This window comes from Saccopteryx leptura, chromosome 2 (genome assembly GCF_036850995.1).
Source record: "Saccopteryx leptura isolate mSacLep1 chromosome 2, mSacLep1_pri_phased_curated, whole genome shotgun sequence".
In the NCBI taxonomy this organism is placed as follows: Eukaryota; Metazoa; Chordata; class Mammalia; order Chiroptera; family Emballonuridae; genus Saccopteryx; species Saccopteryx leptura.
In genome coordinates, this window is record NC_089504.1 from 142,386,087 (window position 1) to 142,413,362 (window position 27,276).

General features: G+C 36.6%; 1 protein-coding gene across 3 annotated transcripts in view; it reads left to right on the forward strand.

Annotated features, from left to right (window-relative positions):
- Positions 1–27,276, forward strand: part of CNTN1 (contactin 1) — a 374,840-nt gene that overhangs the window by 326,659 nt on the left and 20,905 nt on the right. For all 3 annotated transcript variants that reach the window (XM_066368970.1, XM_066368969.1, XM_066368971.1), the window contains 3 exons: positions 395–581; positions 3,849–3,961; positions 4,848–5,004. In XM_066368970.1, the coding sequence (XP_066225067.1) occupies positions 395–581; positions 3,849–3,961; positions 4,848–5,004 (457 nt within the window). The remainder of the gene's footprint in view (positions 1–394; positions 582–3,848; positions 3,962–4,847; positions 5,005–27,276) is intronic.

A 27,276-nucleotide genomic window follows, 5' to 3' on the forward strand; every position in this document is an offset into this window, starting at 1 on the left:
ACTTCTTTATCAGTGGCCCATAACAGATTTGAAATAATGTAAACAGAAACATAGCAAGAAATAGATGATAAAAATTTTTGTGGCATATACTTCCAGAGTCCAGTTTTATATTTTGAAGGTAAATCTTATACAGAATTATTTTTCGTTTCTTCTTTGTTGTCAGTGTAAGACTTATTCAAGCAATCATGTGAGCCTTTGACTTGTCTTTGACAACTTTAATCACATCTGCCTTGCTATATTGTTTAAGACTGATAGAAATGTGAGTAGCATTAAGAAATACTTGAGAATATAATACGCAGTCAACATCAATGGTGACAGAGTCAGCTGAAAAGAACTTTTTACAACTTATGTGTCTGAGTCATGACAAAATCTTGGTCGACTTGAATGCTTGCAGATTCGGTACTGGTCTGCTCATGACAAAGAAGCAGCTGCACACAGAGTTCAAGTCAGCAGCCAAGAATACTCAGCCAGGCTGGAGAACCTTGTACCCGACACCCAGTACTCTGTGGAAGTCAGGGCCTGCAATAGTGCTGGGTGTGGACCTCCCAGTGACATGATTGAGACCTTCACCAAGAAAGCACGTGAGTCTCAGCACTTGCCTTTTAGATGTTGTCAGCAACTAATAATTGATTCAATCATGATGATGGTACATTAGAGAGAAATATACTACATAGCAGTCTTGTAGTAGCTTGTTTTTAATTTTTTACATTACAGTCACACTGAATCTTTTAAAAAACATTATTGATTTAGATGATGAGAAGATGTGGAGAATACCTTAATACAGTAATGTTCCATTTTAGAAATGATATTACAGAACTTGCCTTTGTGAAGAATCCCCACAGGAATGGAGGAACTGGAAAAAGGTATAGGGAGAAAATGTTGATAGATGAGAACTTAACCTGGAGTGGGTGGACATACAATATGGTGTACAGAGATGTGTTGTAGAATTGGGTACCTGAAACCTATATAATTATGTTAAGTAGTGTCACCCTGATAAACTCAATTAAAAATTTTTGCACCATTAGACAATTAATTTCATTCATTCTGCTATTATATTTTTGTTTTTATAAGAATATATAGACAGTACGAGAAATTTTAAATTCTGCTTATTTTTCTATGCTTTGATTCATAAACCATCATTGCACAGTGCAAATGTTGTAACACTATATTACTTCCTTATACCTGCATTCTCTCATTGTTCGTACAAGAACACATACCCTACTCAGATTTTCTGGTCATTCTCATCTCTCTGGCATTACTTTAATATCTGTTTCTTTAATCAAGTTGAAATATCAAAGAAGAGAATTTATATTCAGGCTCTAGAAAGTTTTACAATAATTTGAAGATGTAACTACATTAGGGTTAAAAAATATTATGAAATTTACTTGGAGAAACAGAAACTTCTAAAAAAAACATGGTGTGAAGAGCCAGACTTTGGTACCACAAAGGAGTCTGAAATCTGTTTTGCCCACGAATGAAATATGTGAAAATAGACAAATTACTTCACATCTTTAAACTTCATTTTTCCAATTTGTGAAGGGAGTATTTATTTCTTTATTCTTTTTTTCCATTTATTCATTCATTGAAAGTATACTAAGTACCTAACACTGTTCTAAGAGTTGAGGATTCAGAAGACATCGAACCAGTCTCATTCTTTTCTCATGAGATTACAAACTAATGGAAGGAGAGAGAAAAACAAAACAAAACAAATATAAAAACAAATCTCTGACAAATAAATATAGTAATATCAGATGACAGGATAACAAAGTGAATAAACAGAAAATAAATTGAAAGTAACTTGGGCAAGAGCCAAATTCCCATTGGGTGGGCAAGAATGGCTTCTTTGAGAAGATGCCATTTGTGTCAGTATATGAGTAATAAGAAGGACCCACTATGTAATGACTAGGGGTGGGGCTAGGGAGAGATTGTTTTAGGTGAAGAAAATAACAGTACAAAGCCTTTAGGTGGAAAGAGTTTGATATATTTTAAGTGTAAAAAGGCCAGTGAGGCCAGAATGTAGGTTCTTAAGTGAGGAGAGGAAGCATACTAGCGTCAAAATATGAATCGGCCCTGACTGGTTGGCTCAGTGGTAGAGCGTCAGCCCAGCGTGTGGAAGTCCCGGGTTTGATTCCCAGCCAGGGCACACAGGAGAAGCTCCCATCTGCTTCCCCACCCTTCACCCTCTCTTTCCTCTCTCTCTCTCCCTTCCCCTCATGCAGCCAAGGCTCCATTGGAGCAAGTTGGCCCAGGGCACTGAGGATGGCACCATGGCCTCTGCCTCAGGCACTAGAATGGCATGGCCTCTGCCTCAGGCACTGGAATGGCTCCAGTTGTAATGGAGCAACACCCTAGATAGCCAGAGCATCACCCCCTGGTGGGCATGCCGGGTGGATCCCAGTCAGGCACATGTAGAACTCTGTCTGACTGCCTCCCCACTTCTCACTTCAGAAAAATACAAAAACAAACAAACAAAAGAATGTAAGCAAAAAAGCAAAATAACCAATTAGGATGCTATTTTAGCAGTTGAGGAAGGAAACAGTAGTGGTCAGAACTGAATAATAATAGAAATAAATGGCAAGTTTTCTGTAGGCAGCATTGACAATTTGCTGCTAATTTGAATGTTGGCAATGAACAAAATGAAAAACTGAATTCTAAATTTCTGTTTGAGAAACAGGGGGTTTGATTGTGAAAGACTCATAGGGAGGTACATCTGGGGATACATTACAAATGTTCCATCTTGATTTTGTTACAGTTGAAAAGCCTTTTAGACAGTCAAGTAGAGATCAGCACTTGCATACATATGTTTAGAGGTTATGTGAAAGATTAGAGCTTGAGATGGAATTGTGAGTACTTAATGCTGTGGGCCCAGATGTGAGATTTAGGGAAGAGTCATAGAGGGAGGGTGCTCAGGATCGGGGCCTAAGTCATTCCCACATGTCAAAATTGAACAGAAGGCATGGTAGTGAGAAAGAGCAGCTGCAGAGATGGGAGGCAGGGACAGATGTGAGAAGATCATGGATTTAAGAAAAGAATGAGATTCAAGAAGGAATTAGGAAGTCAATTCAGTAAAATGCTTCAAAAATGTTAAATTTAAAAAGAATAAAATAGTAACATTAGATATGGCCAAGTGCAAGTAAATGATAACCTCAAAAACAGCAGTTTTATAAGAGCGGTTCAAAAACAAACCCAAGTGAAGGATAATGAGGTTGATAAAAGTTATGTTATGTACTACACAGGAGTGCACTAAATGCCCCCATGGATATAAAGTGCTTAGCATATACCATATTTCTCTATGTATAAGATGCACCCTTTTTTGAAAAATTTGGGGTCTAAAAACTGGGTGCATCTTATACAGTAGTTGTAGATTATTTTTGCTTGCATTTCCCGCTTTTTTGCACTTGTCTTTGCACTCATTGTACCTGGGTGAAAAGATCCTGGGATAACATCAAGATTGAGATCATTGTCAAGTCATTTAAGAAGTGTGGCATTTCAAATGCCATAGATGGAACTGAGGACAAGACAATATATGAAAACAGTGATTAGTCATTAGACACAGATGAAGGCAAGGTAATGGATGAGAGTTTTGATAGTGATGAGGAGTTGTATGAATTTTATGATGAATAAAATTTGAATTAGATAACTTTGTGTAATGCATTTTTTTTTCAAATTTTGGGCCCCCAAATTAAGGTGCGTCTTATAAGGAGAAATACGGTAGTTAGCACTTGTTAAAATTGACTGTTATTGCTGTCATATTATTATCATCAGCATTATAATTCCTTGTGTAATGTAGCTTGCAGAACTGAAGTTGGTTGTGGTGATGATCAATTGTATGTTACTACTTTTCACAGCCCCGAGCCAGCCACCAAGGATCACCAGTTCAATAAGGTCTGGTTCACGCTACATAATTACCTGGGATCATGTGGTCGCACTATCAAATGAATCTACAGTGACAGGATATAAGGTAGATAAAAGAATATTGTAGTATTTTCCATTTAAGCTTCAAAGAGTAATTGATGTTTGAATTTCTATGGTTTCGGCAAAACCCAGTCAGTTTTCTTATCGTAGTTGTATGACAGAATCAGACAACTCAGTGCCATGATAAATTTTGAAATGAGAAATGATCTTTAGTGAAATCTAAGAACATGCTACATCAAATGAGCAAGATAGAATAACAGCTGTATAGAGTTGTTAGAATAATCAGTTCCTGAAGAACTGAGACAAAAAGAATCTATTTTTGCTTGGCAAGAATTAAGATAAAGTTGCCCAGCACACCACAAACTCTTTGATGTATTGAGTGGCCTTTTATAAATGAACAAAAAAGGGAAAAAATATTATTTCCATATATTCTCCCATTCAAGTACTAACCAGGCCCGACCTGCTTAGCTTCTGAGATTAGACAAGATCGAGAGTGTTCCGGGTGATATATTAGTAGATCCATATATTCTCTACATCACATCCTATCACTTTTTCCCCTGCATACTGAATTTTAGGAATAATGTGAAAATAAGTTAAATTATGAGGCAATTTTTTTACACTACTTCAATATATTGAAAGAGTCCTTATACTATTTATTAAAAAAAAAACCCACATAATGTTTTCCACTCGCTATTGTAGGCCATCTCAAAAAAATAAAATTGAGATGCATAAGGCACATTATTTAATAACCCTAAAATATAAGTGAAATTGATTTTTGTGAATGAAAAACATTAATTTTCCAGCAATTATTACATATAGGTACCTTAGAACCTATTTTATGAATATAAGTGTTAGAATATTCTGGTTTTAGTGTTACAGCATTCGATCATAATGACCACTTTATAAAGTGTACATATTTGGGACTTTTTAAGGTACTCTATAGACCTGATGGCCAGCATGATGGGAAACTGTACTCAACGAATAAACACTCCATAGAAGTTCCAGTCCCGAGGAATGGAGAGTATGTGGTAGAAGTCCGTGCACACAGTGATGGAGGAGATGGAGTGGTGTCTCAAGTCAAAATTTCAGGTAAGCCAGTCATTTAAGACACATTTCATTTGGGCAGCTGTAAGTTTCTCGGCTATATGGATTCTCAAGAGTAAAGGTAGGACTGATATCCACACCAATATCAGTGATTTGAAATGTCAAGGATGTCTTGAAACTTGACATTTTTTTCCCTTATGCGTCACAAAAGTAGATTTGCAACATACCACATACTTGTGGATTATCATCTGGATGCCAAAGCATAATTAAAATACCATAATGCATTAAAATGATACATAATACTAGACCATTAGATAATAATATCCAAACTTATGTTATATGAAAAGGAAATTCACTATTCTACTACTAATGTTCTTCTAACTCCCTTTTCCTTACAAATATTAATATAGAAATAAAATAGAAGGGCAGTAAATGAGAGTTCCTTTACTGTCTCCCTTTCTGTCTCAGCATAGCCTTTCTCTGCAAACTCTATTTCTCACAGCATTGGTTAATTCAAAATAAATATTTGAGTCAATGATGTCTTCCCTTGTTTGGATTTGTGGAACTCTATTATTTGTTTAAATTTTGATTCTTTTTTTCTTACCCTGGATGGAGAATATAACTAATTATACAGAATTAAGATTGATGTTAATCTGAAAATGTTATGGGAGACTGAAATATTAGAAGATGCTGAATCAAAGATAGAAATATTTGACTTAGAAAAAAGTTGTTGATTTATAACTAAATAATATTTATGTATTAAACTAATAAAATATCCTTTAATGCAATGTTATAGTTTTTAGTCTGAGCATAACTGCATAGAGAAACTATAGAATTAAAATTAGGAAATGTTAGCACTTTGGTGAATATTAATATTCTAGAATTTTTAAATTTATTTGCAGTTTGTTTAAATTATTTATAGTAAGAAAAACATGTAAATACACAGAAATTTTAAGCTTTCTTGTAAATTTAAATAATTTATATTGAATTTTTTTTTAGTTTAGATATTCTCATTTTAGAAAATTTGGAAATTACAGAAATCTGAAAGAAAAAAATTAATCAGTCATATGTCAAACACTAAATTAATTACTATAAATGTTTAGTAGAATTTACTTTGAGTAACCCTTTTATGCATATATACTTTCATGTTTTTGTTTCTATTACATATATCATGGTAAAGCCTACCTTTATCAATTACATTACAAGAATATTTCCCATATCATTAAAATTCTATAAATTTCATTTAAAATTATATAAAATATTCTCTCAAATATACAATATTTATCTACCTCTTCCAATTTTTTCTATCATAATACTATTTTAAATGCTTTTTTCATAAAGTGATCTTTCTGCAGGTTAAATTTAAATGATAAGAGTGTGACTTACTTTTATATTGCATTTATGTTTTTATCATCATTGTATAGGAGTGCATTTCCACCGCACCACAGTTGAATTAGTCTCTCTTTTTAGCCATTATTAGTTTGATAGGAGAAAATGGAAGTCATTTTATTTTTAAAGCATTTTCTAAATTCTGAACTTTGATAACACACGCCGTCACTATTTTAACACTTAGCGGGGATTTTTCACAAAAGGAAATCAGAATGAAATAGGAACATCATTTGGAGTGTGGTAGAGTGGAAAAAAAACCTAAGTAAATTGCTCTTGAATGTAGACTCTTTTCTATCTAGAAGCCAACCATAACACTCTGTTGCTCTCTCTATTCCCTTACTCTTCATTCACTCCTAATGTGAAGCAAATCCGAGTTTCCTGGATTTAAATGATACAGGTTTGTAACTAGAAATGCTGTAGCAATGACAGTTGCATTGGAATAATTATAACTAGTGATTTACTGATAAATAATACACAACTCTCCTGGGTGAGAGGAATTCCAGGTTTATAGCATTTGCCAATTGCTATGGAGTAAGTATTTTCCTCATGTTTGATTTCCAATTTCCCACATGATGTCATTACCCGTGAAGCTGGCAAGAGGTGTTCAGTAGAACACCAGTATATTGTATTGCCACCACCCAAATGCAGAAGTTGTAACCTCAGAAGCATTGATGATATTACAATGTAGTCAAATAATTAGAAAGGGATTAGTTTGGGTATTTGCTACCTTTGTTTTATTTTTTTAAATTTAACTAATAAGTTTACATAATTTCAATTTTAATAACAATATTTTGAACAACTCATTTATAAATTTATTGAAAAGTTAAAAATTGGCTTTTGGGAGGTGGTGTGGGCCAACCGAAGCACACCATGCTTGCAACCTGACAGCCAGTGCAAACAGCTTATGTACACAAGACAGTGTGCTGTTTTATAAAACTCAGAGATACTCAGAATAGTTTCTTCTTTTCTTTGCAATTAATGAACAATATTCTTATTAATGCAGACTTTCTGTTATTTATCTCTTAGTCTAGCCATATAGTACAAAGAAACTGTAGGATTAACACTAGGGATTATCAGTTGTTTGGTGAATACTACCATTTTGGAATTTTATTATTTAAGTGTGAATTAATTTTCAAATTGTCTAAATTATTTTTAATGAGAAAGCATGTAAGTACAAATGGAAATTTTCAGCTTTCTTAGATATTTAAAAGACTTAATACTTTCCTTTATTTCAGTTTTTGTGCCTAAAATATGTACTCAGGCATGTAATACATTGCTAGGTTAATGTTCATATGGATTATACTGTCCATTAGTTCTTTCAACAAGTATTCATTAATTACCTGCAATATGCAGGCACAGTTCACATACTTTTTTTTTTTTTTACAGTTCACATACTTAAAATATACTACCATTTATATATTTCCACATCCCTTCAAGCCCAGGTTACAATCATCTTTGCTGGCCCTACTGCAATTCTAAAATATTTCAGGGCTTCTAATTGTGGCTTCCTTTATTCTATGCAGCAGCCAGAGGGAGTCAAATTATATAACTCTCCTCTTGGAAAGCTATCTTAAAGAATAAAATCTAAATTTCGTATTGTGGCCTACAGTGCCCTGTATAATCTGGCCCTGCCAAACTCTCTCACCTCAAGTAAGTGATTTGTCTTTTGCTTGATTAAGCTTTCTCTCCTTGAACAAGCCAACTTTAAAACATTATTCCTACCTGGAAGCATCTGTACTTGTTCTTGCTGCTGTCTGGAATTCTTTGGATCTTGGCAAGGCATGTTCATTCTTGTCATGTTTGTGCTCAGATGTCACCTCCTCAGGGAATAATTATATGACCTTCAATGAAAGACTGCCCCTATTCTAATTTTTTGTCACATTGTATCACAATTATCTTCATAATATTTACCACTACTTAGAATTATATTGTTTATTAGTTTATACAGTTGATTATCTCAAATGTAAGACATTAGTTTCAACATACACTCCTTAGGAACAAGCTCCTTTTTACTTTGTTCAGCCTTTGAATCTCCAATACCTAGGATATATATCCAGCACAGAGAGGAATTTTAGCAAGTAATTTTTTGAATAAATTGATGTTTTTATAGAGTGAAATTTAGAGTTAAAAATTAATTTGGACAACTTGGTTTAGTATCTAGAATGTAGTTACACTTCCAATTAGGCCCTAGATTTGTATGATGCCATGGGCTAATCCACAAAGTTGATTCTTACAAAGATTAAGACTTCATGTTAGAGATACTCTAGAAAATTTATTAGACAAGGTCATCTGTAATTCCACTTCTCTCTGGCCTGAACACTGTTATCTGCTATTTTTATAAATTATTCCTTGTCATCTTTATAGTTTACATCAAGGCAAATAATTCATCACAAGGTCACTGAAAATATTTCTCTAATAAGGTCTGTATTTTCTGTTAAGAATCTCTTGTTTTTATACATCATTGTAAGTTAAATTAAGAATAATGTGAAGCAAGCCACAATATTTTGAATATAAATTTTTGTAAGCTAATTTGACTTATGATATATTTGCTGCAAATTTTAGAATACAGAATGACAAGTATCCTGGGTCATAAATTAATATCCACAAAGAAGCATGTATTTCATTATTTATATTTGAATGTGGATAGTTTGAGCTTTTATGTTTCTTTTTAGATTTAAACAGAATACAGATATTTTAGTCAAATTTAAGGAGACTTTTAAGGACATTTTAGAGTCTGGACTTTGTCCTAAGAGCAAGAAGTAGTCATTAGAAACCTTCAAGGTAAAATAGCATGATCAGATATTTGCACTTAAAAATTCACTTTGGTGATTATGGAAAATTTATATGTAAGGAAATAATATGTAAGGGGATGGATTCCAAAGTTATTATTATAGAATGATTGAAGATGATGATGGTCTGGCCTGGGATATGGCAGTGGTGAAGTCTAGCATACGACCTACAAGAACAAGGCATCTTTTCCATTCAATTTAAAGTTCCTATATATTCATTTTGTTGATTTTCTGTCTTCTAATGAATCTGTAATTTATCCTGATGTTACCACAGATGATGCAATTTAAACATTTAAACTACTATTTTTGGTAACTCCAAGCTATTAAGTTATACCCTATAACCAAAGCCACCAACTTAAACACTGATGAAAAACATATTTTGTTTTTTTCACTTTATCCTCTCTGGCCCAGGAGCAGAAAAGAAAGGGCTAGAAAACTGTTTTATAGGTGGAAATTTTAGATGCTTAACTTCATTACTCACATGTCCCTCTTCTCAGTATCTAAGTTGTACACTATAAAAGAATCAAGATGATTGTTGGGATGTTTAGATTTAATTCATGTGCTTTTAGTTTAAAATGCAATATTAACATCATTGATGTTGCATATATCTTCTCAGTAAGCATGTTCAAAAATAAAAATTGGTGCTTCAAATATTGCACAACAGCCTTTGTGTGTGTGTGTGAATGTATATGTATATATATTTCTTTAATGACAAGAAGCTACATAATTCAGGGATCCCTATATTTGTAATTTTGTAAATGTCCTTTATCATTTGTGAAGCAATAGATTGCCATGAGTAAATGAACTATTAACCTAAATATTTGAAATGGTATATTATAGGACAGTTGAATGCCATCCTTATAAGTCCATCATAATATCTTTTGTGTGTGTGTGACAAAAACAGAAAGAGACAGAGGGACAGACAGGAAGGAAGAGAGGTGAGAAGCATCAATTCTTCATTGCAGCACCTTAGTTGTTCATTGATTGCTTTCTCATATATGCCTTGACCGAGGGGCAGAGCAAGTGACCCCTTCCTTAAGCCAGCAACCTTGGGTCCAAGCTGGTGAGCCTTGCTCAAAACAGATGAGCCCACACTCAAACTGGCAACCTCAGGGTCTTGAAGCTGGGTCCTCTGAGCCCCAGTCCAATGCTCTATCCACTGCGCCACTGCCTTGTCAGGCCATCATCATAATTTAAAAATTTTATCATTACGATTATAACATAATCAAATATTGTCACTCAGGAAATGCTGTGTCTCCAACCATTTTGAAATCACCAGATAATTTTGAATTACTTTACTTCATTTGTATGGGATCATTTCCAGAGATCAAGGTAATTAATCTAGCCTATATATTTCTAGGCTGATAAACAGCTTAAGTTTAAAACTACCTCTAACATACAGGGTGGGACAAAAATAGATTTACAGTTGTAAGTATGCAAAACACAGTTTTTCCTTTTATTATTATTTGTTAATTATTGTATTATTTTTCATACAAATAACTGTAAACCAATTTTTGCCCCTCCCAGTATACACAGTCCTTTCATTAACTTTGAATCATGACTATCCAGTCAAATCCTTTTCCAATTGTTAGGCTGTTTTATAATAAACATGAGAGCAGAGGAGAAATATCTGAACAAAGTAATATTTTGTACATCTCTAAATTTGACTTTGAGTGGTGACTCATTGCCCTAATTATTTTAAATGTAACTCTATGAATGACTGAAATTTGTCCAAGAGTTGAGCATAAGGGGATTTACCAGGGTCTTACTCATCTTTCAGTAGCTTTCCGTGTTAGTTCTCGAAGCAGAATTGACCACTCTGTCCAGCCATAGATAGCATCTCTGCATCTACGCTAATTTGGGTTTTTCAGATCTTCTCCAGAGTTTCTTTTAGATACTAGTTCACACACAGTCTCTGCATACTATTTTGTGTTCATTTACTTAGACTCTAAAATAATTTGTGAAATTCCTCAGTGGAATACATGATAACAATAGGAAAGGATATTAAAGATAATCTTCCACGAATGACTTCATTTTGGTTTATGAAATACAGTCTTATTCTCTGGAGCTCTATTATGTATTATAATGTGCAAATAGTTTCTTTTCTCTGAGAAAGGAAACTTTTAAAAATTCCATATTTTCATAATACCTTTGCTCTCCAGAAAGTTGATTCATTCAATAAACATCTACTGACCACCAACAAGACGACAGGCATTCTACTAGGTTCTTGATTATAATAATAGGCCAGCCCTCTCCGAAGTTTGTGTTCTAGTGGATATCAGGAAAATAAAGAACTAGCACAAATAATAAAATATATTAATATATAAGTTTATTGAGGCTTATAAGAAAAAAGTGACTAATATAGAGAACAAAAGTGGTAGAAATGATTTGAATAGGGTGATTGGGTCAAGCTTCTCTACTTAGGTCATGTTTAGCCTGAAATCTAAAGGAAAAGAACTAGCCAAACCACAAAAGTGGGAATGAGAGTACCAGGTACAGGGAATGGCAGGAAAGAACTCACCAAGTTCATGAAAGGGGAAGGAGGCCAGTGCCCCTAGTCATGGTGTGGGATGTGTTGCAGAGATGACAAGGGCAAAAGGCCTGGCCCTGACTGCACCTCAGACTCATACCATTCTGCTCTCATCCTAACTCTCTCCTTCACCGCATTCTTACAGGATTTGCCAGGAGTTCATACTTCATTCTGTGTTCAGCGGGAGAACACAGATGTGCTTTCAGGAGATGATGAGTAGCACAATCTGATTTAAGATTATGTCTGCTACAGTGGAGAAAGTACATTAGCTAGAACAAAAGGGGTGTTAGTGGAGCTGGTTGAGAAATGAGCATGTCTGAGACCCAGTCAAAACAAGCAGTTTCTTGCAGAAAAAAAAATAATAATAATTTGTAGGATAATATTAAGTGTTTTATTGCTCTGGGATGCAAAGCAAATTACAAGACCTTTCCCTGGATAAATTATTAAAGGATGTATATGGAGATATTATATACATTTCAAGGGGAAAAAGGAACATTCTAGAAAGTTTTCTATAAAAATTTTAGCTGAAAAACACAATAGTTAATGATACAAATATGTGAAACAAAAAGATTCATAAGCTTGCTGGAGCGAAAGGTGACCAGCATGTTTATGTGTCATCGTGTGTGACTCCTCCCCAGAGTGTGGAGCCCCCTGCAGACCGTTCATGGCTTCTGCTCTCGGAGCTACACTTTCAACACTGTCTCTGATGGGGTGGAACGCACTGTTTTGCAGGCAGCTTTATCAGTACCTTTAATCAGTAGATCACAGATCTCTGATCAATTCTGTAATGATTGAACTAGTTTTCAATGAAATCAAGCTCACAAAGTCAACCCATAGATTGCTATCAAGTTCCTTCTTTTTTGTCTTCTGTCAGTGGAAGCTGATATATTTTTTAGGGAAGATGAAACATCTCTGGATATTTTAATCATGTATTGAATTAGAGCCTTTATTTATTTATTTTTTTTTTATAATAAATTTTTATTAATGGTAATGGGATGACATTAATAAATCAGGGTACATATATTCAAAGAAAACATGTCTAGGTTATTTTGTCATTAAATTATGTTGCAAACCCCTCGCCCAAAGTCAGACTGTCCTCCGCCACCCTCTATCTAGTTCTCTGTGCCCCTCCCCCTCCCCCTAACTCTCTCCCTCCCTCCCTCCCATGTCCTCCCTCCCCCCACCCTTGGTAACCACCACACTCTTGTCCATGTCTCTTAGTCTCATTTTTATGTTCCACCAATGTATGGAACCATGTAGTTCTTGTTTTTTTCTGATTTACTTATTTCACTCCTTATAATGTTATCAAGATCCCACCATTTTGCTGTAAATGATCTGATGTCATCATTTCTTATGGCTGAGTAGTATTCCATAGTGTATATGTGCCACATCTTCTTTATCCAGTCTTCTATTGAAGGGCTTTTTGGTTGTTTCCATGTCTTGGCCACTGTGAACAGTGCTGCAATGAACATGGGGCTACATGTGTCTTCACGTATCAACGTTTCTGAGGTTTTGGGGTATATACCCAGTAGAGGGATTCCTGGGTCATAAGGTAGTTCTATTTGCAGTTTTTTGAGGAACCACCATACTTTCCTCCATAATGGTTGTACTACTTTACATTCCCACCAACAGTGAATGAGGGTTCCTTTTTCTCCACAGCCTCTCCAACATTTGCTATTACCCGTCTTGTTGATAATAGCTAATCTAACAGGAGTGAGGTGGTATCTCATTGTAGTTTTGATTTGCATTTCTCTAATAACTAATGAAGCTGAGCATCTTTTCATATTTCTGTTGGCCATTTGTATCTCTTCCTGGGAGAAGTGTCTGTTCATGTCCTCTTCCCATTTTTTTATTGGATTGTTTGTTTGTTTGTTGTTGAGTTTTATGAGTTCTTTGTAAATTTTGGATATTAGGCCCTTATCTGAGTTGTTGTTTGAAAATATCATTTCCCATTTAGTTGGCTGTCTGTTTATTTTGATATCAGTTTCTCTTGCTGAGCAGAAACTTTTTATTCTGATGTAGTCCCATTCATTTATTTTTGCCTTCACTTCTCTTGCCATTGGGGTCAAGTTCATAAAATGTTTTTTAAAACCCAGGTCCATGATTTTAGTACCTATGTCTTCTTCTATGTACTTTATTGTTTCAGGTCTTATATTTAGGTCTTTGATCCATTTTGAATTAATTTTAATACACGGGGACAGGCTGTAGTCGAGTTTCATTCTTTTGCATGTGGCTTTCCAGTTTTCCCAACACCATTTGTTGAAGAGGCTTTCTTTTCTCCATTGTGTGTTGTTGGCCCCTTTATCAAAGATTATTTGACCATATATATGTGGTTTTATTTCTGGGCTTTCTATTCTGTTCCATTGGTCTGAGTGTCTATTTTTCTGCCAATACCATGCTGTTTTGATTATCGTGGCCCTATAATATAGTTTGAAGTCAGGTATTGTAATGCCCCCAGCTTCATTCTTTTTCCTTAGGATTGTTTTGGCTATTCGGGGTTTTTTATAGTTCCATATAAATCTGATGATTTTTTGTTCCATTTCTTTAAAAAATCTCATAGGGATTTTGATGGGAATTGCATTAAATTTGTATATTGCTTTGGGTAATATGGCCATTTTGATTATATTTATTCTTCCTATCCAAGAACAAGGAATATTTTTCCATCTCATTGTATCTTTTTCGATTTCTCTTAACAATGCTTTGTAATTTTCATTATATAGGTCCTTTACGTTCTTTGTTATGTTTATTCCTAGGTATTTTATTTTTTATGTTGCAATCGTGAAGGGGATTATTTTTTTGAGTTCGTTTTCTAGTATTTCATTGTTGGCATATAGAAAGGCTATGGACTTTTGTATGTTAATTTTGTATCCTGCGACCTTACTGTATTGGTTTATTGTTTCTAATAATCTTTTTGTGGAGTCCTTCGGGTTTTCGATGTATAGGATCATATCATCAGCAAAAAGTGATACCTTTACTTCTTCTTTTCCGATATGGATGCCTTTTATTTCTTTGTCTTGTCTGATTGCTCTGGCCAGAACTTCTAGCACCACGTTAAATAAGAGTGGAGAGAGTGGACAACCCTGTCTTGTTCCTGATTTAAGGTAGAAAGTCCTCAGTTTTATGCCGTTTAATAGGATGTTGGCTGATGGTTTATCATATATGGCCTTTATCATGTTGAGATATTTTCCTTCTATACCCATTTTGTTGAGAGTCTTAAACATAAAATTGTGTTGTATTTTATCAAAAGCCTTTTCTGCATCTATTGATAAGATCATGTGGTTTTTGTTCTTTGTTTTGTTGATATGGTGTATTACGTTAACCGTTTTACGTATGTTGAACCATCCTTCGGATTCTGGGATGAATCCCACTTGATCATGATGTATTATTTTTTTAATATGTTGTTGTATTGGGTTTGCCAGTATTTTGTTTAGTATTTTAGCATCTGTATTCATTAGAGATATTGGTCTGTAGTTTTCTTTCTTTGTGCCATCCTTGCCAGGTTTTGGTATGAGGGTTATGTTGGCCTCATAAAATGTGTTTGGAAGTATTGCTTCTTCTTCAATTTTTTGGAAGACTTTGAGTAGAATAGGAACCAAGTCTTCTTTGAATGTTTGATAGAATTCATTAGTATAACCGTCTGGGCCTGGACTTTTATTTTTGGGGAGGTTTTTAATAGTTTTTTCTATTTCCTCCCTGCTGATTGGTCTGTTTAGGCTTTCTGCTTCTTCATGACTCAGTCTAGGAAGGTTGTATTGTTCTAGGAATTTATCCATTTCTTCTAGATTGTTGTATTTGGTGGCATATAATTTTTCATAGTATTCTACAATAATTCTTTGTATATCTATGATGTCTGTGGTGATTTCTCCTCTTTCATTTTGGATTTTGTTTATTTGAGTCCTGTGCCTTTTTTCCTTGGTGAGTCTTGCCAAGGGTTTGTCAATTTTGTTGATCTTTTCAAAGAACCAGCTCCTTGTTTTATTGATTTTTTCTATAGTTTTTCTGTTCTCTATTTCATTTATTTCTGCTCTGATTTTTATTATCTCCTTTCTTCGGCTGGTTTTGGGTTGTCTTTGTTCTTCTTTTTCTAGTTCCTTAAGGTGTGAAGTTAAGTGGTTTACTTCGGCTCTCTCTTGTTTGTTCATATAGGCCTGAAGTGATATGAACTTTCCTCTTATTACTGCTTTTGCTGTATCCCAGAGATTCTGATATGTCATATTTTCATTTTCATTTGTCTGTATATATCTTTTGATCTCTGCGCTTATTTCTTCTTTGACCCATTCATTTTTTAGAAGTATGTTGTTTAGTTTCCACATTTTTGTGGGTTTTTCCCCCTCTTTTTTGCAGTTGAATTCTAGTTTCAAGGCTTTATGATCAGAAAAAATGCTTGGTACAATTTCAATTTTTCTAAATTTGCTGATATTGTCTTTGTGGCCCAACATATGGTCAATTCTTGAGAATGTTCCATGTACACTAGAGAAAAATGTATACTCTGTCGCTTTGGGATGAAGTGTCCTGTAGATGTCTATCATATCCAGGTGTTCTAGTATTTCGTTTAAGGCCACTATGTCTTTGTTGATTCTCTGTTTGGATGACCGATCTAGAGCCGTCAGCGGTGTATTGAGGTCTCCAAGTATGATTGTATTTTTGTTAGTTTTTGTTTTAAGGTCAATAAGTAGCTGTCTTATATATTTTGGTGCTCCTTGGTTTGGTGCATATATATTAAGGATTGTTATGTCTTCTTGATTCAACTTCCCCTTAATCATTATGAAATGACCATTTTTGTCTCTGAGTACTTTTTCTGTCTTGTAGTCAGCATTATTAGATATAAGTATTGCTACACCTGCTTTTTTTGGGTGTTGTTTGCTTGGAGTATTGTTTTCCAGCCTTTCACTTTGAATTTGTTTTTATCCTTGTTGCTTAGATGTGTTTCTTGTAGGCAGCATATAGTTGGATTTTCTTTTTTAATCCATTCTGCTACTCTGTGTCTTTTTATTGGTAAGTTTAATCTATTTACATTTAGTGTAATTATTGACACTTGTGGGTTCCCTACTGCCATTTTATAAATTGCTTTCTGTTAGTTTTGTATCTAGTTTGATTCTTCTCTTTTGTTTTTCTATCATTTGTTTTTGTTTGTTTGTGTTCCATACTTCTTTCCTCTGTTGCTACCTTTTTTAAGTCAAGTGTTTTTGTGGTGGTTTTTTCAAGGGTGGTTACCATTAAGTAATGAAAAGGGTACCTACCATATTCATTGTAGTACCCTATCTTATAAGTATTTCTGCACTTCATCATCCTTTGCTACTGTTAATCTCCATCCTCTCCCCCCTTTTTTTTCTTTGTTGTCACAGTTTAAGTTTGGTATTATTGTGTTCTTGGTGGAGCTGTTACTTGTGGTGTTGTTTTCTTTTGTTCTTTGAATCTGGTTGGAAAACCCCCTTTAGTATTTCCTGGAGTGGGGGCTTTCTGTTGATAAATTCTCTCATTTTTTCTGTATTTGTGAATGTTTTTATATCTCCTTCATACTTGAAGGATAGCTTTGATGGGTATAGTATTCTTGGCTGAAAGTTCCTCTCTTTCAGGGCTTTAAATATTGGGGTCCACTCTCTTCTAGCTTGTAGAGTTTCTGCTGAGAAATCTGATGATAATCTAATAGGCCTTCCTTTATATGTTGTACTCTTCTTTTCCCTGGCTGCCTTGAAAATTTTTTCTTTGTCATTGGTTTGTGTCATCTTTATTATGATGTGCCTTGGAGTGGGTTTGTTGGGGTTAAGAAAACTCGGTGTTCTGTTTGCTTCTTGAATTTGAGGCTTTAGTTCTTTCCACAGGCTTGGGAAATTCTCGTCTATTATTTGTTTGAGTATATTCTCCATTCCATTTTCTTTTTCTTCTCCCTCTGATATACCTATTATTCTTATGTTATTCTTTCTGATGGAGTCAGACAATTCCTGTAGGGCTTTCTCGTTTTTTATTATTTTTGAGTCTCTTTCTTTTTCTCTCTGTTGTGCCTCAAGTTGTTTGTCTTCTATTTCACTAATCCTATCTTCAATCTGGGCTGTTCTGTTAGCTAAGCTTGTTACCTCGTTTTTCAGCTCGTGAATTGAGTTTTTCATTTCTGTTTGATTTGTTTTTATAGTTTCGATTTCCTTGGTAATATATTCTTTGTGTTCATTGAGTTGTTTTCTGATCTCCCTATATTGCCTTTCTGTGTTTTTTTTATATCTCTGAGTATTTTTAAGATTTCTATTTTAAATTCTCTGTCATTTAGCTCCAAGGCTTCCAATATGTTAAATCTTTTCTCCACAGATTTTTCCACATCTATTTGTGTTACCTCTCTTTCTTTTGTATCCATAATATTCGATTTCCTCTTTCTTATCGGCATCTGAGGGTGGTCTTGTTGATAGCACTAATTAGAATTAATAAAGAGTAAAAAGTAAAAAAAAAAAAAAAAAAAAAAAGGTAAAACACCCCACAAAAAAAAAACAGTAATAATTTATTATTTCCCCCTTTTTTCTTTCTTCTCTTTCCCTCCTCTCCCCTCCTCAGGGAAATATCGTGCCTATAATGGAGGGCCTGATTTGGGGTGAAGAGTTCAAGGGGCAAAAAAAGGGAGTAGGGACCTACTAAATGCAAAAAAAAAAAAAAAAGGAAGAAAATCTTAGACAAGCATAAGATGATTTGCTTGTAAGTGATGGTCAACTAAGAGATATAATGAGAGGGATAAGAGGGAACCAGAAAAAAGGACCAAAAAAGAATAATAAAGAAGAAAAAAATAAAAATAATAAGTAAAAATCTGTTGTATTAAGTGGAGCGAAGACTAAATACAATGGAGACCTTGGGTTGGGAGGACCCAAAATGCCACAAAAATAAACAAACAAGAAAAAAAATAAAAACAAAAGCAAAAAAGAAAAATAAAGCCAAAAAATGCCTTGAGTCCCAAATTAACTAATTTGTTCGTGATTGAGGATTAAATGGGAGGAAAGTAAAATGAGAAAAGAAAAAACGAATAGAAAGGAAAAAATAAGAAAAAGAGAAAAACGAAGGAAGAAATAAAATAGGAAGAGCAAAAAAACAAAATAAAGCAAGACAAAAAAAAAACAAAAGAGGAGAGAGTGAGAGTTAAGTGTTTTGGAGTATAACCTTAAAGGAGGGTGAGGATGAAGAAGAGAAATAAAATGTAACACTCATGGGTAGTGTAGTTCAAGAAAAGGGAAGCATAAGATGGGCAGAGAATAGAAGGACCGAAGTGGAGGAAATAAAGGCAATAAGATAGAAGAAACAAACAACAACAACAAAAAAAGAATTAGTGGAACAAGTTGTAAAGTCTGTGGATTTTTCTTGATTTTGAGAGGTTAACTTCTTCCTTTTTCTTTTCTTTCCCTCTTCCTGGTCGGTGACTCTGTACCCCAGGCTCTGCCCCTGTGTCACACTTAGGTAGGGATTTGCAGTTGATGGGATTCTATGGCAATGTCATATAATTGGCTTTAGTCTTGCTGGTAGTCAAGGCTTGTTGGCGTTTGCAGGGTCCAATGATGAGAGAGTTTGCTTTCCTGGATTCTCTCTCCTAGTCCCCCCTTTCTGAATTAGCAGCCTGGTGATCCAGCTATAAGGCTGCAACTGCTTCTGCCTGGGGAGTAAGAGGCTCAAAGAGCTGGGAAATCCCCACTCTATTCCCACTCAGTGCAAAGCTTTGGGAAAGGCTCTGGCAGTCAGGGCCTCCAGTGTAATCAGGCGGGGGTGGGAGTCAATTGTTGTCAAGGTGACTGTTCAGCGCCTATCATTCAGTTGGACCTCTCAACCCAGGCTTTCCACACTTTGTAGCCTGTTTTTGCTGGGAAGAAGAGGCACTAGTCTCTGCTTGCGACTAGTGTAGTATAGATCTTATTATCTGCCAAGTCCTTCTTGTTAGCGTTTATCCCTGAATATGGAGGCTCTATCAATCAGAAGTTGTCCCCGCCCCTTTAGCGAGAGGCACTAAAAAATATCACGCCTCTTGTCTTGGATCGCTGAACTGAGAGAGATCTTATCAATTAGAACCGAGGGTGCGCATATTTCATGGGTTAAGCTAATTTCAGTGATTGGGTCGCAGCTGTGCTCCCGAAGGTATTTTAGGCTGCCTGCGCGCGCCCCTCCCCCAACGCTTGATTGTTAGCTTGAATGGCTAGGTGAGGTGCCCCGCCCACGGAGAGAATCTCCCAAGCTTCTCCCGCTCGCCCTGCCGCTGGCGGCTGGATCGCACCAGGCGCAGGATAATGGGGCCCCCTGGGTGTGCGGGCCAGTAGGGTGCTCTGGACGCGTGGAATGCCCAGGGCACGCGTGCGAATGGGGTGCTCCGGGCACCGGTGGCTGGCGACTCTCACTCGTAGTGCGCGGGCCACTGGGAACGTAAGCGGTGCTCACTCTGCAACCGGACCGGGCGCGCGCCCCGCGGCTCGCGGCGGCTCGGCTCGCGGTTCCCGAGTGTGGGCTAACTCACCACAGGCTCACTTCCTCGCGGCTTGAATGAACGTCCCTGCGGTAGCTTCCTCCACACCCTCGTCTCTCAGATTCAAGTGATAACAGTCCTTTTGCTATCAGTTTGTGTGGAATTCCGTAATGCTCCGAGGATAGATTTTTCTGTTTCTAGTTGATAAATTTGTTGTGATTTAGGGGAGAGCTGTCGGACGCGCAGCTCACGGCGCCATTTCCATGACGTCACTGAATTAGAGCCTTTAAAAAATAAAACTTTTTATAAGCGCTATAACAGTGAATGCTGGTATTGAGAAAAGCAGAAAACAAGAAAATTGTAGTTGAAAGGTACCCTCACAGTAGTCCATCTGCAGGCAGTCCAAAGCGAGTTCCACAGGAGAAGTTCTGGAGATAGTGGCACCACCTTACTTTTGACACCTGTTGAGGCCCACCTCCTGGCTTCTGCTTTTCAATGACCTTCAATTCGCATTTTCTAGTGCAGGGTTGGGAACCTTTTTGGCTGAGAGAGCCAGGAACACCACATATTTTAAAATGTAATTCCATGAGAGCCATACAATATGTTTAACACTAAATATAAATAAATGTGTGCATTTTATGTAAGACCAACACTTTTAAAGTATTATAAGTCTCGAATTCTTTTTAATAACGTTGTTATGCTTTTGCTAACCAAGGATGAATAAAGTACTTCTTACCATTAATGCAACTTCTGGTGCTGCATGGTTTTGCTGATGGCTTTGTAGTCTGGTTGATACGTGGTGAGGTTAAGCTTCATGCAGGCATTGAGGCATCCATCTGTTAAACATGGTCATAGGTTGGTCTTAACGTTCTTTAGATGTGAGAAAGACTACTCACATGCATACATAGAGCCAAACATTGTCAGTAGAGCAATACTCATATGCTGTGGTGTGTGATATGAGACAGGAAGCGCGTTCCAAGTTTTGACAATCAGCTGGTCCGTGGGCTGAAGTTTTTTCATTTCTCCCCACTTGTGTTTGCTCACCAACTCTGCTTGCTGTCATGCAAGTCTTTCCAAATCTTCATTTAGTGACTTGAACTTATTTACCCACATGTCTGAGGCCTTCAGGTCAGCAGCTTTTAACTCAAAATCTCTGATGGAGACACCGGGGATGTAACTCAGGTCGGTGCTGTCCACTGCACACTCGTGTGGATGGGTGATGAACTGAAAAAGACGAGTGTGCTCATGAAATTCTCCAAAATGCACTGTGAATTATTACAAGAGATTAGATGTGAAGCCTGCTAGCTGCTAGAAATCAAGATGGTGAGCAGGGTCACTTGCTGTGCATGCATCCTTAAACTCTCCCCATTTTTCAAAGTGTAGTAAACAACCTGTTTCAATATCAGCAATGAAGAGTTCCACCTTGTTTTCAAATGCAAACACTGCTTGTTGAAGGGATTAGACTATATTTCTAATGCCTTGCATTTTCACATTGAGCTGGTTCAGATGTTCAGTCATGTCCATGAGATAGTAGAACTTCAGGAGCCACTCAGTGTTAGCTAACTCAGGATGCTTGACATTTTTCATTTCAAGAAAAGTCCGGATTTCACTCAGACAATCTGCGAAATGGCTGAGCACCTTCCCTCTTGACAACCAACAAACATTGTTGTGCAAAAGCTGACCAGGATAATTATTCCCAACTTCATCTAGCAGTGTTTTAAACTGGCGATCATTTAAAGCTCTGGCAACAATAAAGTTGACCACCCGAATGACCAGCAACATCACCTCACCAAGCTGCTCGCCACGCATCTGAGCACAAAGCGCCTCCTGATGTAGGATGCAGTGAAAACTTAGGATGGATCTCTTTTCATGTTCATGAAGAAGTGCTACGAATCCTCTGTTTTTCCCCACCATGCACGGAGCACCATCAGTACACACCAAAATAAGTTTATCCATTGGTAGATTTTTTTCTTTAGCGAACTCAGTGAAAGACTTGAATAAATCCTCCCCTCTTGTTGTCTCTTTCATAGGCAAAACAGCAAGACTTTCCTCACGTAGTTGTCACCAACAGCATACCTTACAATCACACTGAAGTGGGATAAATGGCTTACATCTGTTGACTCATCCAAAGTGAGAGAAAAGAATGGTGCTGCATTTATGTCCTTCACTTGTATTGCCTCCATTTGATTTGCTATCATGATGGTATGATTGTGAACAGTTCTTGCCGACAGAGGCATGTCTTTTACTCGTTTGATTATCTTGTCTTTACCCAAAAAGTCGTCAAAAAGTTCATTGGCAACATCAAGCATGAATGTTTTGGCATACTCCCCATCTGTGAATGACTTTTCATTTCTCACAATTGCTAAAGCACCAGCAAAGCTAGCTGAATTCCAGTCACCTTGTTGGGTCTAAACACGGAGTTGCTGCTGACTAGCTTGCACTCTGCACAGTAGTTCTTGACATGCTTTTTTCCTGTTGTCTTCTGCTGGATATTTCGATGCTAATGTAGGATGGCATGTGTTGAAGTGCCGTTTTATATTTGACCATTTCATTGATGCAATTTTATCATTGCATATTAGACACACTGCAGAACCTGCTGTCTCCACAAAGGCGAATTCCTCTGTCCATTCCTGCTGAAAAGTACAATACTCCTCACCTTTTTTTCTTTTAGCCACCTTCTTTGTCAAAAGGGTTTCTTCAATTAGCTAGCTGACCACTTGATTAAAATGAGGGAAGTTTACTTCCTGACCTCACAACAACCCATGTACGTTATGCATTATCCAATAAAAATTTGGTGCTGTCCAGGAGGACAGCTGTGATTGGCTCCAGCCACCCGCAACCATGAACATGAGCGGTAGGAAATGAATGAATTGTAATAAATGAGAATGTTTTATATTTTTAACGTTATTATTGTTTTATTAAAGATTTGTCTGCGAGCCAGATGTAGCCATAAAAAGAGCCACATAGGTTCCCAACCCCTGCTCTAGTGCCTCTCAGTGGCAAGAGTCTAGGAAGGGTAGTGTTCATATGTTTATCCCAGACATACACAGAACAGCTTAGGGAGCAAGAACAATGATACTGAAATTCTAAAAGAAATTGTAGCACATTATTTTCAAAAGCAAATAGGTTTCTATGATAACTATCAAAACTAACAAGAGCCCAGCCAAATTTGAATTTTTTATATGTTAAATGAAATGAAAGAAAAAATTGGCTCTTAATTTCTAAATTGATTTCATGACATATAAATTCATATTATCGAAAACACCATTATAATTGTAGGACAAGGCCCTGGCCAGTTTGCTCAATGGATGTGTGGATGTCCCAGGTTCAATTCTTAGGGCACACAGGAGAAGCGTACATCTGCTTCTCCACCCCTCTTCATCTCCCTTCTCTCTTTCTCTCTTCCCCTCCCACAACCATGGTTCAATTGGTTCCAGCATATCACCTCGGCACTGAGATGACTCTGTGGAGCCTCCACCTCAGGTGCTAAAAATAGCTTCATTGTGAGCAGTGTCCCAGATGTGTAGAGCATCAGACGGGGGTTGCCTGGTGGATCCTGGTGAGGGTGCATGCAGGAGTCTGTCTCTCTATCTCCCTTCTTGTTACTTTGGAAAGTAAGGAAAAAAAATTGTAGGACAAGGAAACCTATAGTTATTGAAGCTATATCATGAAAATATCTCACAGGGAGATTTACTCAGGATACAGAAAATATGATTAATATCACTTGATCACCAACACTCACATACAACGACATGGCTACTATTTTTAGTTATTCCCTATATTAACTTTTTTAGTATTATGATAACATCATATAAGATATCATTGAATACAGACCTCTTTTCTGAGTTTCCAATTTTTTCTTAGGAAATATTCTTAGAAGTGTAATAACTGGATTAAAGGGCAGGACATTTTAAAGACTTGCAAATTTTGACACTTGCCAAATTGCTATCCAAGCAGCAATGCCCACATATTATTATAAACGATTGTCAAATAGCATTTTGCTATTCATAATATCTTAGTTAATTAAGCAAAGATACTATCTCATAATTTTTTATTTTTAATTATTATTCAAATGAAAGTATTTATATGTTTAATAGCTACTTATAGTTCCATTTCTATGAAGTTCTGTTTATGTTCTTTTCTGTTTAATATCAATTACTTTCTTTAAAATTTTAAGATCAACTTATAAAATAAGATTTAAAAATTTACATGACACATTTGTAGCAAATTTTTTTTCAAGACTGTATTTATATGTTATTGAGGCTTGGTAAATATAATTTATACTTATGCACAATAGTGAATTCTTATAATAAAAAATCAAATAGTGCAATAAACAAAAAGTCATAGAATAATAGATACAATTTAGTCTATTTATATGAAGTTTAAATGAAGAAAATAATGAAGCAATGTTTAAAGAGGTACATATATGGTGAAAATAAAACAATGGTTAATACAAAATTCATTTGGGTGTTGCCTTGTGACAGGGAAGGGGGGCACAGACCAGGGGGCAACCAGAAAGAAGCTTGTAAGGTGCTAACAATGTTATTTCTTTGCCTGACTGGTAAGTATACAAGTGGGTTGTTGTTTTGTGGTTGTTAATGACATTTTTAATATACTAATTTGCATAACTTATTTTAAAATTGTGAAATTTAAATGGGAATTGAAAAAGTTAAGAACTAAAGAAAGATACTGAATTTGGCATTTTAGAAGTCTGTATTAGGCCCTGGTCGGTTGTTCAGTGGATAGAGCATGGCCTGGCATATGGATGTCCAGGGTATGATTCCCAGTCAGGGCACATAGGAAAAGCGACCATCTGCTTCTCTTCCTCTCCCTCTCCTTGTTTTCTCCCTCTCCCTCTCCTGCAACCAGTGGCTTGACTGTTTCGAGCATCAGCCTAGCTACTGAGAATAGCTCCATTGATTCAAACATCAGCCCCAGATGGGGGTTAACAGGTGGATCCCAGTTGGAGTGCATGTGGAGTCTGTCTCTCTATCTCTCCTCCCTCTCTGGCTTGTAGTTGGCCATTTCCTCTAAGTTTCTCCACATGGTCTTTTCTGTATATGTCTATGTCCAAATTTTCCCTTCCTGTAAGAACACCAGTCATGTTGGATTAGAGCCCACACTAATAAGTTCATTTTAACTAAAACACCATCTCTGAATATAGTCATTCAAATATTGGAGATTAGGGCTTCAATACATGAATATTTGAGGGGACAAAATTCAGCTCATAACAAGGTCCTTGGTAATTAAAATAGAAAATCTTCCAGCAGTAGAGCGTCGGCCTAGCATGTGGAAGTCCCAGGTTTGATTCCTGGCTAGAGCACACAGGAGAAGCACCCATCTGCTTCTCCACCCTTCCCCCTCTCCTTTTTCTCTATCTCTCTTCCCCTCCCGCAGCCAAGGCTCCATTGGAGCAAAGTTGGCCCCAGACACTGAGGACTGCTCTGTGGCCTCTGCCTCAGGTGCTAGAATGACTCCAGCCGCAACGAAGCAATGCCCAGGTGGGCAGAGCATTGCCCTCTAGTGGGCTTGCCGGGCTGCATGGTTGGGTGCATGCAGGAGTCTGTCTGTTTGCCTCCCCACTTCTAACTTTGAAAAAATATAAGAGAGAGAGAGAGAGAGAGAGAGAGAGAGAGAGAGAATCTTCCATAAAAATGTGGGTAAAAGTCTTATTTCTTTAATCAAGCCTCATAGAGCTTAAATTCTTAAAGGGAGGAGGCAAAACCAGTTGATCAATAGGTAATATTCTGTCTAATAGTGACAATATCTGGAGATGGCTGAAGGAAGCAAAGCGGAGGAAGGTGGATGAGGAGCAATAAAAAGGGCGCCCCAGCTAGGGCCTATGTTTTCAGAGAGAGCAGCGGGAAAAGCCTGCTCTGAGGAGGTAACAGTGGGAAAGAGAATTCAATGGAGTGAGGGAATAGTCCATGTAACTTATCTGAAAACAAAAGCATTTCTACTAAAACAAACTCCTTAAACTTAAGAGTATGTTTAGTTGTTCAAGAAACAGCCAGGAGACCAGTGTGACTGGGGCTAAGCAAGCCATGGGATGAGCGGACACAATGAGGCTAGAGAGGTAGATGGGACCTGAATTCTGACAAGGTTTGCAGATCCTGGGTGAGGACTTGGGAGTTGTCTCTTAATGGGATGAAAGCCATTCATTGAAGCATTTCAAGCTAGGAAGTGACATGATCAGGTTTATATTTTACAAGTCTTATTTTAGTTATTCTTTGGAAAAAGGTAGAAATCTAATGAATGGTAGGAAAAAGTCTTTGTGAGTCTCAAGAAATAGGGAGGCTGGTTAGAAACCAAAGGTGAAAGTCCAAGCAAGAGATGAAGTCAGCTTTACTACAGTGGTCACAGTAGAAGAATTAAGTAGAGTCAGGATTTATTTGAAGACTTCCCAACAGTGCTTTTGGATGTTTTGATAAGGGGTATGAAGAAGTATTTGGCATAACTCTTAAGAATTTAGATTGAACAACAGAATCATCTCTTAAAATGTCCAACAGAATTATTCCCTTTAACAGAATGACCTACTAGAAATAGATGATTGAAAAAGAAAAGTTAAGAGTTCAAATTTTGACATACTAGTTCATGCTATGCCAAAACTAAATGACAGCCAGGTGGGGATAGAATTTATAAAAATCATCTAGCAAAACTGAGAAACCAGCCAAGGCCAGATAAATTTGCCAGAAGACCAGTTGGCATAATTATATAGCTATCTGCATCACATACCAGCTTGAGTGCAGAAATGGAGATAGATGGTTGTTGGTATTGCCCAAAGTGGGCAAATTACATGGTTAATACAGTAGGAAATCTGTGGAACAAGGATTCATTACTTCTAGTTAAAGGATAATTTAAACGAATGAACAGAGATTGTATGTATTAGAATATCTTGAGCTGTCAGCAACCCTCAATTCAAAATTCCTTGAGAGGAATGTGACTGTTAGGCCTTAGTGAAATCGGTGTCTCAAAAATAAAATCGGGGACCAGTTTTTGCCCCCTTTCTCCACTTGGGAGGGCTTATCATCAGCTTCATTCTTAAGCTCATCATTTTTGTGGTTGCAGTATAGCTACAGCAGCTCTAGGAATTATTGCATGCAGACCAGGTACTTTCCAAGCAAGAAAGGGTTGAGAAACCTGGAAGCTCTATTTTAAAATGAAGGATCTATCCCAGAAGCCTCTCAGGG